Source organism: Larimichthys crocea, chromosome XV (genome assembly GCF_000972845.2).
Source record: "Larimichthys crocea isolate SSNF chromosome XV, L_crocea_2.0, whole genome shotgun sequence".
Lineage (NCBI taxonomy): Eukaryota > Metazoa > Chordata > Actinopteri > Sciaenidae > Larimichthys > Larimichthys crocea.
Genome location: NC_040025.1, coordinates 16,505,343 through 16,520,533, shown reverse-complemented (window position 1 = coordinate 16,520,533; position 15,191 = coordinate 16,505,343). Strand labels below are relative to the sequence as shown.

Below are 15,191 nucleotides of genomic sequence, written 5' to 3'. Positions count from 1 at the left end.
CAATTATGGTTTATATTGACTTGAGCACCAAAGCCTACACTCATGATCAAACTCTTCATTTGCCTCAAAAAGAAAATAGCAGATCAGATATTTCTCTTGTATTAGACAGTTTATTTTGACAGTAAATTGGTAATTTCAACATATCGGATTTCAGAAGCAACACTGCCCTCTTGTGTCAATGGAAAAGCATAGATGCACCTAACAAGACAGCAAGAAATCCACTCAAAACAACCAAGATAAGTTTTCAGGAAAAAACATTTATTTAAACGCAGCAACAGAATTTGGGTGAATTAAAAACATGGGAACCCATATGAAATGTCTCTTTCTACCTCATGATACTATGGCTTTGAAGATACCGGTTTAACTGCAGAATCGGAGGAACATGATCCTCAGACAAAGCAAGTCTCAGCCAAAAATACAGTAGGTCGCTGACAGTTATTACGTATATATATATAGATATATATTAATGTCCCATCCAACACTGACACACTAGTATCAATAGTTACAGTATATCATTATCAATTTATGTTGTCTTTAAATGCTGCATCTTGGAATGTTATTGCAAACAATGCAAGCACAAAGACTCCTGAATGCATACAAAGTTGGTCAGATATGTGAATGGACCTGGCAGCAATACGCCAGGGTCATTTGTGGTCTTCTGTAGGGAATGTAAAGGCACTTCTTAAATTAAATGTGGAAAACTAATCCATGGAAAAGACTCGGGTAGAAGCTAACTGCAAAAAGGGGGTACATGTGACAGGGTAAAAAAAAAAAAAAAACACAAGTGTGATGCTCTTCATCTTCACCCGTTCATGACCATCCTGACCAGTTCTGTAAAGAAAGATGAGAAGAACAAATGTGAGACTTATGATCTAGATCTTGACAGAGACCCCCTCCAAAAACAGCATGTGGCGCTAAGGCCCCTTTCCTCATCCAGCTTTGGTCAGCCTGGGTGGGAGGTGCTGCATTTGGAGACAGGTCTCCCATATTCTGCTCACCCAGAGAAAAAGGAAGGGTTGAAAGGGGTACTGAGAGAAAGAGGTGAGGTTATCATCTCTATCTCCTATTCAGCCAAAGCATTTGGCCATGTCTATGATCCAAGAAGAGATGGTTAGACAAGCCATCCTCGCTGTTTGCTTTCCTCTAGTTGAGAAGCAGAAGAAGGGGAAAAGATCGAGGGAACTACAGTCCAGTCAGAGAGCGGCCAGCTAAAATTCAGCTTCCATCAGTACAGAGGAGAAAACAATCAGCACAGGAGCAACTCTTTGCAATTTTTTGGTTAGTAGAAAAAGGGACTGGTCCACTCTCCCAAAGCTGGTGGCTGTACTGGAATGTAACACCTGTCTACAGTAATTACCTAACTATTGTATCTGTCTATGGAAAGACCAGCACCTCGAACACCCACAGAGGAAAAAAGTATTATTTATCTAATAGCACCAATGACATGCAAATGATATGAGAAGGGCTGGTCTTTGACCTCCACACCCATCAGCTCAAATAAGTCGACAGTGGCCACCAGACTTTCCCTGAATGAGACCAGTCACTTCCCTATGTGTCCACTTTATATCCCCTTATAAACTGAGGGGCTTCCCAGACACATGCAGAGGGGCATGCTGCAGCCAGGGGCCAAGGCAGAGGGCTGCAGGAGAGAGAGACAGAACAGCAGGAGGCTACATATGGGTCAAAGCCTCAGGACTAAAGATGAGAGGGACCACCAGGCTTTCCCACAGGTACCTACGAGTCAAATCTACTGATCCTGTATGCTGATAGAAAAGAACTACAGCTGATTAGTCTTAGGATTCCTAATTGGAATGGATCATTATCATCATCATTAACTAAGGCAGGAAAGCTTGGAGGTGCCGTCTCATGGTATACCCAATGACCGTACCGGCCCTCAGCCTGACATGATGTGGCGGACAAATGCTGTGGAGGAAGAACAGTTACCACAATGTCAGCAGTTGACATTTATACATGGCCTCTTAAAGCAGTCACAATTAAACACAAGTGTACAGAACACGTAACATGAACAGACACCTACCTCATCACAAGACTAACATTAGCAGGCATTTACAGAAACCTCAAACTACATTTTCTCTGCAAATTACTTTTCTTGGTAATTAAACATTATTTCGCATAAACACCACACACAATTCATAATTCATTCAGTGTAAGTCATGGCCAAGGTCTCATTATCACATTGCCAAGACTGGGTATGATGGTTACATTGAAGTTTTTGGCAACTGCATTGTCAAATGCCATCAGCCTAATTATAGCAAGTATCCCATCTTGTTCATTTCTTTCACTCTCACCTTCATAATTGATGCAGCCATTTGCATCCTCGTGTCCCGCCAAGAGCGTCTCCACTTCCTCTTCTGACATTTTCTCACCTGAAATGAGTCATTTTCATATTAAGTGATATTTCCACGACTTTCTTAACATGATAACATCAGATTGTGTATATCAACATATTCCAATACGGAGATTTCAGTATTATGTAGCAATGAAATGAAGCATGTAATACAAAATCAAAAACAGTCCAGATCCATCCAGATATCCATTCAAGGCAGAGACAAAACTGTAACTTGCCTAACGTGGTGAGGACGTGACGAAGCTCTGCCCCCATTACTGTGCCGTTGCCCTCCTTGTCAAAGACACGCAGTCCCTCCACAAAATCCTCCATGGAGCCCTGATCTTTATTCTTAGCGATGGCCTGGAACATGGGCAGGAACTGCTCGAAGTCTAGCATCTTAGAGTTCATCTCTGCACAAAGACAAGAAAAAGAGGATATACAAGGAAAGTCAGAACACTCACTACACACTGTTACTTCATGAGAATTTTTTTTCCAGCATAGTGAGAATCTATTTAAATCCCAAAAGTTTATTTTTTTCCTCTCACCCTCAGCCTTGGGGTTGCCCAGGACCTTGAGCACCTCAGCGTTGACAGGATTCTGTCCCAGGGCACGCATGACATCCCCACACTGGCTGTAACTGATCTTCCCATCCCCTGTCTTGTCGAACAGCAGGAATGCCTCCTTGAACTCTGCAGGATACACAGACACATAGCAAATTAGAGAAGGAATGTAAATTATTGTAGAAATGAGATAAGCAGACATGTATGAAGGAATTATGGAGATAGGACGTAAACTGGGAAGAGATGAAAACAGAAAAGCCAGACAGATTGTGAGGAAAACAGGCAGACTAGAGAAAGCACAGATCATGAGAAGTGATTAAGCTGGTATTTAGTTTTCTGCTGGTAGACCTAAAGCTAAAACCACCACACTGACAAACCTGCATAGGTTTGAAATGCCACTCTGGGAGAGGTAACTAGTCGGTCTATCCGGGATAATAGATCTGTTGTACACCTTTGAGGGCAATCCCAAACTCATACTGTGTGGACAAGCTTTGTCCAAATGCTCAAAACTTCAAAGTTGAAACTATTTCTATTTTTATGCCATTACCATCTGCAGTCAGATTGAGGTGTAACCACGAACAAACAGCTTACTCTCTTTGTTCAGCTGGAAACAGCCCTCCAACTTCACCCAATTCAACAAATACATTACATTTGTATTAGTCATTATCAGTCATCTTGTCAAGTCTTAGACTCTTTACATCGCAGACCAACAAAAACAAGATTGACTTCACCAATGCAACACTACATGCACAGTCATCTTTGTTTTAGTGTGAACATGCAAACACTTGTGGGATACGTTTCCAAAGCTTATCAAAAGATATCTGAATTACTGGGAAATAACAACAACTGGGAAAGTAGCAGTAAATATGTTCTAGCTTAATTAAAGCACCACTACAAATCAGATATGGATAGGTTAGAAAAAATGTTTATATGACTCTGAAGATAAGGGTAAAAGTAAACTATTTAAAAGCAAACTGTTGCTCTGGCCCAAATGTTTATAGAGGTTTATTATCTCAAAGAAAATGAGACATAGCAAAGACCACCCTAAATGCTGCACAACTAAACTGAACACATTACAGATGAAAGCTTCAAACTGTCCTCAAAAGTACAAACAGTGGATAGATACATCTACTACACTCAACACTTTTATTTTACATTTTTAAGATTACATCCAGGGGTGTATATATCCTTAAAGTTAAAATAAAACAAAAAGTTATTGTTAAAAAAAACACAAGTCAAAATGTTTTGTAGTTTCACTTAAACAACACAGATGCAATGAAACAACTACTTGTTTTAGCTATGTTAGGCTTTAAAGAGTGCATCATTTAACAAATTCTGTCAATAACCTGCAAAACAACCAAACTGTTCAGGTTCATGCCAACCCTGAATTTTCTTTCAAAAAACTGTCATCTGACACCTGTACTCTTTGTCAACTTTACTTTGACATCAATATTTTAGAAGTGTTGTGTGATGACGATAATGATGTACTGTTTAAAAATCAATGAGGCTGTAAGCTAATAAGTCTTCTAAAGCCTCTACATTACCATGTATTGAGTATTTTGGTTGGTGTTTAAGTGGAATTATCTGTGGCTTTATTAACTGTCAGCAGTGACGCAATCTTGTCATTGATCACAGGTTTGATTAATGTAGCTTTGATCTAACATTACAACACTCTTTAACTAGGCTCCACAGCCAAACAAAAAGAGAACTCCGATCTAGCAATCAACAAGTCATAGGGGTTGGATTACACAACATCCGGGCAGCAGTCCGTTCCTAATGTTATGGGACGGGACAGGCCATTCCCCAAAAAAAGCTCGGGCAGTGTTGTGGAGTTTTTCCTGTTCTGAGGAATGCGCCTCTTCCCTTCTGGTGTGTGAGTACTTTTCCCAACACCATATTTGGTATTAGAGGAGTGGAGGAAAGTAGGAGGAGAGTGAGAACAGCTATAGCCTATTATGTCAACGGTGATTAAACAAACCAGCCCTAGGACACAAAAAAAAAAAAAAACATCCACCGCTGTATCTAGCACCAAAAAAGGGCACGCTCATGGAGATGAGCCTCTTGGAAGATAACAGGCAAAGTTTATGAGCAAACTGACACAACCAGGAATGAACTACTGTCTGACAGAACAAGACGGATATGAGCTTTGTCTATGTTTGACTTTATAAAATACTAATGCATGATTGATCACATGCAAAAAAACAACACACTGCAACACATAAAGCTGGTAAGTATTATAACGTTATATGCAAAAGTTGACGGACCAAACAAGGGCGCAAAGCGACTCTCATTCACATTTAAAAAAAACAGATCGGCTTTATCCATAAAACCAACATGCAGCTCACACCCTAATCACCCCGAAGGTAGCCATCAGTTTTTAAAGTCCCCTCTTTCACTGACTTACCATGAATCTGATCCAGGTTAAATTCAATCTGGAAAAGGACAAGCAAGTTGCAAGTGGAAAGTGGTGAAACGGTACGGAAATAAGAGAGGAAGGGAGGAAAACGTAGTCTTACTCTATTATGACAGGCGGGCAGAGAGCAGGGTGATAGTGGAGATACAGGGCAAAGTGTCACCTGAAGAAAGCAAGAATGAAAGCATGCAAAAAACAAAAAAACAAGCCAGGTCTGGAAAGCAGCACGACACAAAACGCAAAACTCACCAAGGACTTGATCTTCCGACATGTCAGACTGTTCAAAGAGAAATTACACTACATGAAAATGGTTCCGTTTGCAGCGCAAAGCTAGCTCGGCTTGACTTCAAATGCTTTTTTGAACATATTTATCGGTTAGTTAGATTCACCCAAACAAGACGCTTCGTCGCTATAGCACACTCGGTAATGATCGGTGTACTCACAGGCACTTTAGCGACATTAACCAGCCTGCCGTGTGAGTGTTAACTTTAATCTACCGCGTAGGCTAACGTTAGCTTATCAAAAAAGTTGCACTTCCGCTAGCGCCCCAGCGGAGCCACATCTGACATTCAAATGTGAACATCGTTAAACATGGTTACAAAGCCAAAGAAACATTCCCTTCAAACAAGAAGATAATTTCCAAATATTCATGGCAATGCTAGTTAAGTGGAGTGGAACAAAAAAACCCACCATGGTTGTGTTGGCTGAGGTGTGTCCGAGGCGTCGACAAGCCGAAGAATGTGAGGCGGCTCTTACAGGAGAAAACCCTAGTGCTGCGTCATGACGTCAGCACGCACGATATCCTGGCAGGCAGCTACGCTCCATATATAGGTATACAGATGTAGGGTATGTGTGTTTACACTACATGAACTGTATGCTCTAAAAAACCCTAAAACTATTCAGTTTATGATCGGGGGGTGACAGGTACATAGAATAAATAACCTAAAGCTGCATCTAAGAGCTTGTTCTCATCACCCTGACCTTACATTAATGATTAATGAGTTTAAATACTTAAAGCTGCCCTTCAGATGCCTCTCTTCTCGTGGTCACCATACAAGGATGGTTTTGTAGTATCACAGCTAGTGTCGATGGGACATTTAAAGGCTCCAATGCACATAGAGAATGGACTCAGTGACGTGTAAGGCATCTTGTGTCAAAGTAGCTACACTTTGGAAATTACAATGTTTGCATTTACAATTTAACACAGTGATTGAATCCTTTTTTTTTCCCTGACAAATTATTATTCCAAACATGCACTGTATTTTGTCTTAAAACATATTTGGAGGTGGATCTTAATGTATTAAACATAAGGATTCTATTGTATCCTTCCAAAAGGGTTAAATTTGGGGCACATGGTCTCGGTTGTAGATCCTATTCCGTGAAAATGTTTCACCTCTCATCCAAGATGCTTCTTTAGTTATGGACCAAGGTAAAATGATAAAAGATAGAATCTTTGTTGATCTACAACCAAGTCCAGTTGCCCCAAATTTAACCCTTGTTGGAGTAAAATGAACTGGATGACTGAGAATCTTCACAGACTGTCCTGACTTGATTTTTAAGATGTTTTAAAGACTATTTGTGTTTTCCTTTGGTGATCTTGGCCCCACTTGGGTAAATTAATGCATGATAGCAATGAGGTTTTGCATTAAGGATGGACGTGTCTGGCCATGCAGGAATGATGGATTATTTTAGGCTTGTGAAATCATGGGCTGATGCCACATCTCAGCCTGGCAAAAGTGCTGTCTTTGCTCAGCAGGAGCTCTGGCCTTCAGTCACTGTGGTTCCACTGTGAGCAGAGACACGAGTCTTAACATGGCCCACATATCTTCACAGGATAAATAGGACAGTCTCGCTCTATAAAATCATGCAGGGCAAACAGTTGACACTTAAAGCACATGAGGATGGCAGCAAAGCTAAAGCACATTAGTACAAAGTCTAATGTGGGCACAGTCTGAGATATTGAGTTTCTTCAATATTAAGAACACTGTAATGGTTTAGACTTATGTAATGTTAACATGTTTTCATTGGTCAAGGTACCTATTCCTATATTTACTGATATTTTATATTTACTAATTGAATACAGTGATTAAAGTTACTTATTTTCCAGTCATTCAGCGGGTTGAAGAAATAGGACTATTAGAAATCCAGTAGCACTGTTTGTTCTTTTTAATCCTGCAGTATACATATTAAGAAAAGATCCCTCCAAATCTATTACCTGAGAGCTGTGTCAAACATATGTAGTGGAGGCAGGGTATTTTACTGCTGAAAAACTGATTCTGCACCACTATCTACTCAGCTGTGATATGCTACTCTCCATAAATAGTTGATGCAGAGTGTTGTTAATAATGAAGTACAGGATTTTCAGCTGGACAAACTGTGTCATAATGCTCCTTACATGTTGAGATTTGTATAAGATTTGCCACTGCCAAGATATGAGATATAAGACGTACCTCAGGTTGGTCATGTTCTAACTGTGACTTATCTCACAAGTTGTGCAGTCAGATTTTGGTTTTGAAAAATGGGTCAAGTAAAAGCTCCATAATTTTTTAATTTATAGTGGAAAATAGCAATTTCCTTAAGTTTTGAATTCGATTTTGTTATTTTGCTTCTTAATCACATGGTCTGTGAGTAGGTCAGAAGGAGATGACTATTAATATGTGGGACCTTCCTGATGAAATAAATAGCACATACTGTGGCAGGAAACAGCCTCTTTCTCCCTAAGGGGGCCACTAACTAAGCTTCACTTTTCAGTGCCCCATTTCTTTGCTTAGATTAGATTCTGTAGCAATACCGGTTGATGCTGACAGCGTTTTAGCATCAAAATCACAGAGAGCTACTTGGCAAATATTTAGTATGTCATGTTTTTAAAGAATTAACTGAGATCTGACAGCTAATTGCTTAAGATTGCTAAAAGTATACGTGAAATAATATTTATTAATAGAGAATTCATTTCCTTATAAATGCCCCACATTAGCTTTGTCATAAAAAGGAGTTACTCGACTCACCTCTAAAGTACTGGGGTCAAATGGTGAATCAGATGGCCGCAGCATCCTAGGTTTCTGCTCTGGTGCCGGTTTTGGAGCTGCAGGAGCCGCAGGGAGGCAGGGGTAAGGGGGACCAAGTCTGGGCTGGGTCACTGGTGAAGGAGATTTCTTAATGGAGGGTTCTCTTTTAGGAGCCATTCCTAATGTCCTGGACAATCAAAATTTAGTGTTAGGTCTCAGCACCAGATGCCGCTATGGCTGCTGAGAGAAGATATCAAGCTATGAGGTAAAGTGTGTCACTTGTGCGTATCCTGTGGAGGGGTGGGGGTGAGGAGAGAAGCAGGCTGGTGATGCTGATGATGCTCAGGGACTGGCAGGTGGATAAGGCAGAGGTGGATGTATGGAAAAGCATGTGAGTGAATCTGTGAAGCAAAGCGTAGGAGGAGATAAAAGCTTGTAGAATAAAGAGGGAGACAGAAATGGAAAAAAACAGGCTCCTCTGTATGACTCCAAGCACATTTTATTTGGGTCAAAAATGTGTGTGTGTGTGTGTGTGTGTGTGGGAGTGAAACAGCACTGTGGAGGGTTTTTCTGTATCAAGCTCAGTACACAGATTTCAGCCTATAACTTATGTTTGTGAATAGGTATTATAAGGGGTATCATAAATACTGTGTCTCATTAAAAATCTGCGCACACACCTTGCAGCTAATAATAGGCTGTTCTAAAATACAGACGCCTTCTCTTTGTGTCTGCTCCACAGATATACTCTCTCTTTCCTGTTTCCTGCAGAGGTGCTGACACTGAGGCTACATCCTCAGAAACAAAGGATTTTAGGACATTAGGTGTGAAACAGTTCATTGCAATAAGAGCCAGCTTTAAACACTAAAATATGGTATGTTGTTTGAAGTTTAAAGATAAGTGATTCGTACAGAATATATTGACTGAGGAGTGACTGCACAAGTGCAAGTAGCCTGTCATATTAAATGTGCATACCTAGGTACATCTGTGCAGTTTTTATTTCTGACATATGTTTTCCCACACAGCATTATCTGTTTGGACCAAAACAATCTTCCTCCTCTTCTTTTCCTCTATTTAAACATGTGCATATTGTTTATGAATCAAACCATATGTACCCATATGTAGTTTATCTACACAAATGGAACATAATTTACTTATTTGTATCTGTTTGTATATCTCTTATACTAGTCTTATACTACTTCACTGCATTTTAGAGGTAGATTACACTTTTTCCTTCACTGTATTTAGTCAGCTGTTGTTGTTTTTTTGTATTATTTTGTATTAATTACTCTGTAGATTAAAACTTAAAACACAAAAGCTATGATCATCTAAAGCACAAGTTATAGTTAAACGAAACACAATGGAGAAGTATTATTAATCCAAAACATCACTTATAATTATAAAACACTGACAAGAGATATTTTTATGCATAATGAGTACTTTAACTTTTGATACTATGAGTAATTTTTGATGATAATACTCACAGATTTTATTTAAGTAAGATTTTGAAGGAAGGACTTTGTACTTTTTTTGTAGTGGAGTTTTTCACGGTGTGATATTGCTACTTTTATTCAAGTAAAGGATCTGAACACTCCTCTCACCACTGTTTATAGAAACATCGTACAGTGCGTGGTCAAGCCACTAGATGTCACCATTACACAACATGAAGACACACGACCACATAGCACTCTGGGCTTCAACTCAATAAACTTAAACTGTTGTTAGAATCTATGAGATATTTTAATACAATTTATACTAGAATTTGAAATGGCTATGCAGCAAAACATCCATCTATCTATCTATCTATCTATCTATCTATCTATCTATCTATCTATGAGATGTTTTAAATTTATTTTTACTAGAATTTAAAATGCTTGTCTATCTAAAGATTGTTGGTTGAATTTAACGTCACTGTCAGGATCGAAAACAGATTTACAACTTCTGGCGTCACTCTAGCCGCTCCTCCAATAATCAATGCTCTCCACTAGTCAGCGGATTCTGGGCCACAATCCATCGCGCGCTCAATGGGCCTTGAAATCACCGTTTATGTGGCTCGAGCCTCAAAACAATAGCGACATAAGACCCTTGCTGCGAGACCAACGGCACTTCTGGCGCTTTAATAGCGGATCGAACATGCAAAATGAGGAAAAAAAGACCCCCCAACAAAGTCGGTCCGACAATCCTGAAATTAAACACAACAAAGGTTTGATATATAGAAAAGCTTTTTATGATTAGATGTTTGAAATGTTAATAGATTCTGTCAGCCTATTCACTTGGCAGCTGATTGCTGATGAGTCTGCCGAGCAGACAGCTCAGTTTAAGAAGATTAGCGTTGCCTCACGTTTTTCTCATCATTTGCAACAATAATCCACCACAAGAGGCTAATAACAACAGTAATATCCCCTATATGTCTGCTTTCAAATAGATTAGCCTATCTATAATATATGTCGTAATTAGGAAATTGAAATAATATCTTATGATTTATTATGGTTTCCAGGTGTCTGCATAGCTCTTAACATGCCTGAAATTAATTTTCAAAATTATTAGACATTTAATTGGTAAAATTACGGTGATCATTTTCCCTTTCTTTCATTCTGTGCACAGTGTTGTGAAAGCAAATTCAATTACTCCAACTTGAAGGAAATGTTTCAACAGATCCTCATGAGGTGCCCCAACTGACTAATGAAATTATGGCAGTTCTCCCACCTAATGCCATTCAAAGTCCCCCCTGCTACAGCAAATCTCCAAACCACCTGATTTATTTTTAATGATATTACACCCCTCAGTTGGCTGTGTCATGGTAATAATCGGGGCTGCTCCAGCTGCCTCTAGATCACATTAGCCAGGCTTAATATTGACAGTGCCGGGCCCACTAAACAATGAGGCTGTGGGGATAGGGAGCTTAGAGGCTGCCTAGCCAATGGGCATACTGCAGGAGGTAGAGGAGATGCAGGCCAGGATGCTCCAGTTCCCTATGCCCCGGAGGACTGGCACCATCATTAGGCAGCTTCTTCTATAGTCCTGTGGAGCTTTAAACCCACCACTACCAGATCCAGACCCCACCCAGGACCCAGACATCAAAACCATACTGACAAGTGACCATGAAACTAGTGGCAACTTGATTCCCTGCTATTCTTTCACCGGATGGAGAGACCTGCCAGGACAACAGCTCAGCAGCTGCACCTTGTGAGGGTTCCTGCTGTGACAAAGTCTTTGTAAGGCTCAGGGAAAACTCTGCAGGGCTCACCTTGTGACAGCATGTTAAAATTTATCTTCAAGACTAAAGACAAATGAAAGCAATTTCTGATATCTGTCTACAGAAATAAAAGTGAACAATATTTTTGTTATTTTGGGTCGCATACAACAAAATACAAGAAAAAACCTTTTGCAATCTGATTTGATTAGAGAAGTGCTTTTATCCGTTAGACTAATTTATGTTGCAGGCTTGTCTAGTTGCTGTATTTGCATAATGGTCACACTGGGAATCAGACTAGGCCACTTGTGGGACACTTGCACCTGATCACAGAGAGACCATGGCTCTTTGCCAATCACACCTCCACAGTTGATTCTCCCAATTAAAAATCACCTGTATTTGTCCTTGGATTTGTCAGGTTGTTCAACATCAGTTATACGTCCCTGTACACCAAGGTTTTATCTTCTGTCCCAAATTGTTGTTTGGATCGGAGTGGATTTTGTATGGGGGCCCGCAGATTACCGTCGTTGATTAGTGGTTGGGTGTAATCCTTTCAGCCCCTCTCTCTCCAAAAAACCCCTGGGATATGCCCGTCTCCCAGAGGACCGGCAGCATGGCAGATGGATCCTCCTCCCCCTCTTCCTCCCCTTCTAACAGCACACCCAAAAACACTGTTGATGTCCTGGGACGGAGGTTGTAAAGTATCCTGAATATGAAACCACGGGCACCTTTGTTTAATGGCTCTCTCCCCACTTAGTGAGAATTGCCCTCAGGCCTGATTCCCATTCTGTAGCTACATTTCTGCCCGATCGGAATGTCTTCCAAATCCATTAGCCTAAAGGAAAAGGAATAAGCTGCAAACAATCTGCTCATATTGCCAGAATGAAATGCTGCTAGATCTTATCAAAACTCACTTTGTGAACAAGAAGACTCTAAGTTGTTGACATCATAGTTTTATGGATATGGCAAACCATCAGCCAAAAAAAATATGTGCAGGTGTAAAGTCAAACATAAGATTAAATTTCTACATAAGGAGATAAAGGTACTTCTCCACAGACAGTGGAGCATTAATTCACACACTTTGAATTTTGAATCTACAGCTCTCGTGTGTTGTGTGTTCATGTGCAAAGATTTAATGTATGTTGGCTGCAAGTGGCACAGTGAAAACTCTGCAGTTGTATATGCATCATTAATACAGTTTGATTTACTCCTATAAAGAAAATAGTTTCAAATTTAAAATGAATCAAAATTTAGATTTATCTAAAAATATCTTCGTTCAATATGTTTCATAATGAACGATAAACCAACAGCTAAAGGATTTGTTATCACTAAGAGATTTAACTGAAGTTAAAAATCCATGATTCATGACTGTGTGTGTTTGATGTTCCCCTGTGTGCAGCAGAGTCAGTAGGCCTGTCAGTCTCTCCCTCAGGAAGTCTGCTATGTAGCCATATTCAGCCTCAGTGATCATGAAATGGAGAGCTCTGAGCCTTGGGACCTTTTAACACAGGTCTACAAAATATAGTAATAAAGTGGAAATTACTTGAAAACAGTCAGGATACTCTCACTCAAGAAACTTTCTGAACTCTTAAAAGTGCTACAAATAAAACTTGCTTAAATTCAAATGGTTGACTTCTACAATACAATTTCTGTGCCACATCACCCCCACCCACTTATCACGCCAGCCCCTCTCGCAAATCCACGCTCCTTCCATCTTTTATGATAACTACAAGGGGCTCAGCTTTCAGGAGCAGTCCAGGGAGCATGTGTGTAGAGCTTTAATTCCTATTGTATTCGTGCAGTCTTGGTGTGTGTGAGTGTGTCTGTGTTTTAGCGAAGGAGGGGAGAGGGAGATAGAGATGAAGAAAAAGACAGGAACAAGGACCCATCTGTCAGCACAGCGCATGAATCCCTCCCATTCCACTCTGAGTCCCAGGGGACAAGAGCGAGAGACAACTCACTTGTGGCAGTGTTTTTTTGTAGGAAGGGGGTTACCCCCAATGATAATAACAACAGCACTTAAATAGCTAATGCAGGACTGGTACTCTTTTGGTCAAAAAATGTTTTGGAGAACTAATGCCTAAATGGATTTTAGCCAATTTTAGCCACAAAAACTAAATAAAACAAAATACCCACAACATTTTCTTCAATTTTTTTTTCTATAAACACTTTGGAACATACTTAACTCATTAATGGACCGCATAGCTCAAAATAAAATAGTAATAGAGTACCAAGGTTTAAATCATGCAAACTCATCAAAAGTTGTCACATCTGAAGTCAGATCAGATGTGTCCACCGTGACCTCTTCCAGAAGGCTGGCTATCTATGTTACTGCTTAAATGGGAGCAGGATACAATTCCCTCTCCGTTAGTCAGTCAGTCATTTGGGAAACCGATGGGGATTGTGGGAAACTGCCAGGATCCAATTCCCCATTGCTGGCTGCAGGTGTGGTGGAGGCCATGCTTACACTCATGGGACAGAAAAGTAGTGTGTTTGGGGGGTAGGGGTGCAAGTACCTGGGGAGCCCGGGGCACTTCACATTAGTCTAGAGTTTTTGCTGTACACACACATGCAATGTGTGGTTCACATGGAGCAACACACACACACACACGCACGCACACACACACACAAAGGACATGACTTGTGTTTCTCTCTGTCCACATGCCTTTATGGCCAGTGCACTGACCAGGAGTGATTAGGGCCGTTAGCGAGGCGGATAAATGCTGTTTCAGCACGAGACATCATCTTGGCCAAGCGGTGACGCGTGAGCACCCAAGCAACAGATGCCCCCACCCCCTCAACGCTTCCTATATCCAGCCATCTGTTAGGGTCTGTTCAATAAATCGTTGGATAAGTGCCTGTTTTTACGCGATGTTGCCGATTAGCCACGTGACCATATCTTATTTCCAAGACTGGGAAACATACTGCACACTCAGAAACACGGAGAGCCCACGGTGTAGTTGGCAAAGTTCAGTCTCTTTCCCTCAGTCTCGAGCACAGCTGTGCGCAATCGCGCGCACAATGGGATCAATGCGGGGGCACGTGCGGCTCGCGAGACCCCGGCTGTCAATGGCCAGTGATGACAATAGACCCCCACTGCGCTGCGGCTCGCCACGCACGAGGACTGGCGGGCGTTTATTATGCCGAGGCATTTGTTGTCAAAACTGGGGCAAATGCTCAATATTGAGATACGATTAGTGTAACAACAATAAAGGCCATATAGTCGTTTAAGACATTTAGGGGATGCGATGAGAAGTCAAGTCTTCACTGTGTTGATGAAACTACATCATACAAAAACAAACATAAAAATTATAATTAAAATAAAAATTTAAAATAGCACACAGTCTGTCTTAATATTTAATATATCACTGATTGGCTAATAGCTTTATAAATTGTGCCTCTCTTGGCTTGTCTTTAAGCGCACCAGCAAGTACCTGTTTGCTCGTCATTGCACAAATCGATTCGATAATCAGATAGCCCGTGGGGACAGAATATGACGCTAAAAATAAAAGAAAACAATTGAATAACTGGGTGAACAACGCACACACCTGCTCTCTGCACACGAAGCTGTCAAAATCACTTAAATACGCACACATGGAAGAGCGTCTCTTTACGCAGCGAAGACCAAAGCCTACACTGTGTTTAATTAAGTGGAAAATTCCTAATCCAACCG

General features: G+C 40.6%; 1 protein-coding gene across 2 annotated transcripts; it reads right to left on the bottom strand.

Annotated features, from left to right (window-relative positions):
• Nucleotides 1–237: 237 nt before the first annotated feature.
• Nucleotides 238–6,125, bottom strand: zgc:153867 (myosin light polypeptide 6). 2 transcript variants are annotated; one of them, XM_010747931.3, is made up of 7 exons: nt 6,014–6,125; nt 5,573–5,600; nt 2,896–3,039; nt 2,587–2,760; nt 2,310–2,387; nt 1,889–1,923; nt 238–831 (listed from the first exon to the last, which is right to left on the bottom strand). In XM_010747931.3, exons 1-6 carry the CDS (start codon nt 6,014–6,016, stop codon nt 1,895–1,897), a joined length of 456 nt encoding a protein of 151 aa, XP_010746233.1. In that variant the 5' UTR covers nt 6,017–6,125; the 3' UTR covers nt 238–831; nt 1,889–1,894. The 2 variants fall into 2 exon arrangements, with proteins under 2 accessions (XP_010746233.1, XP_019114834.1); XM_019259289.2 differs by lacking the exon at nt 1,889–1,923.
• Nucleotides 6,126–15,191: the final 9,066 nt, after the last annotated feature.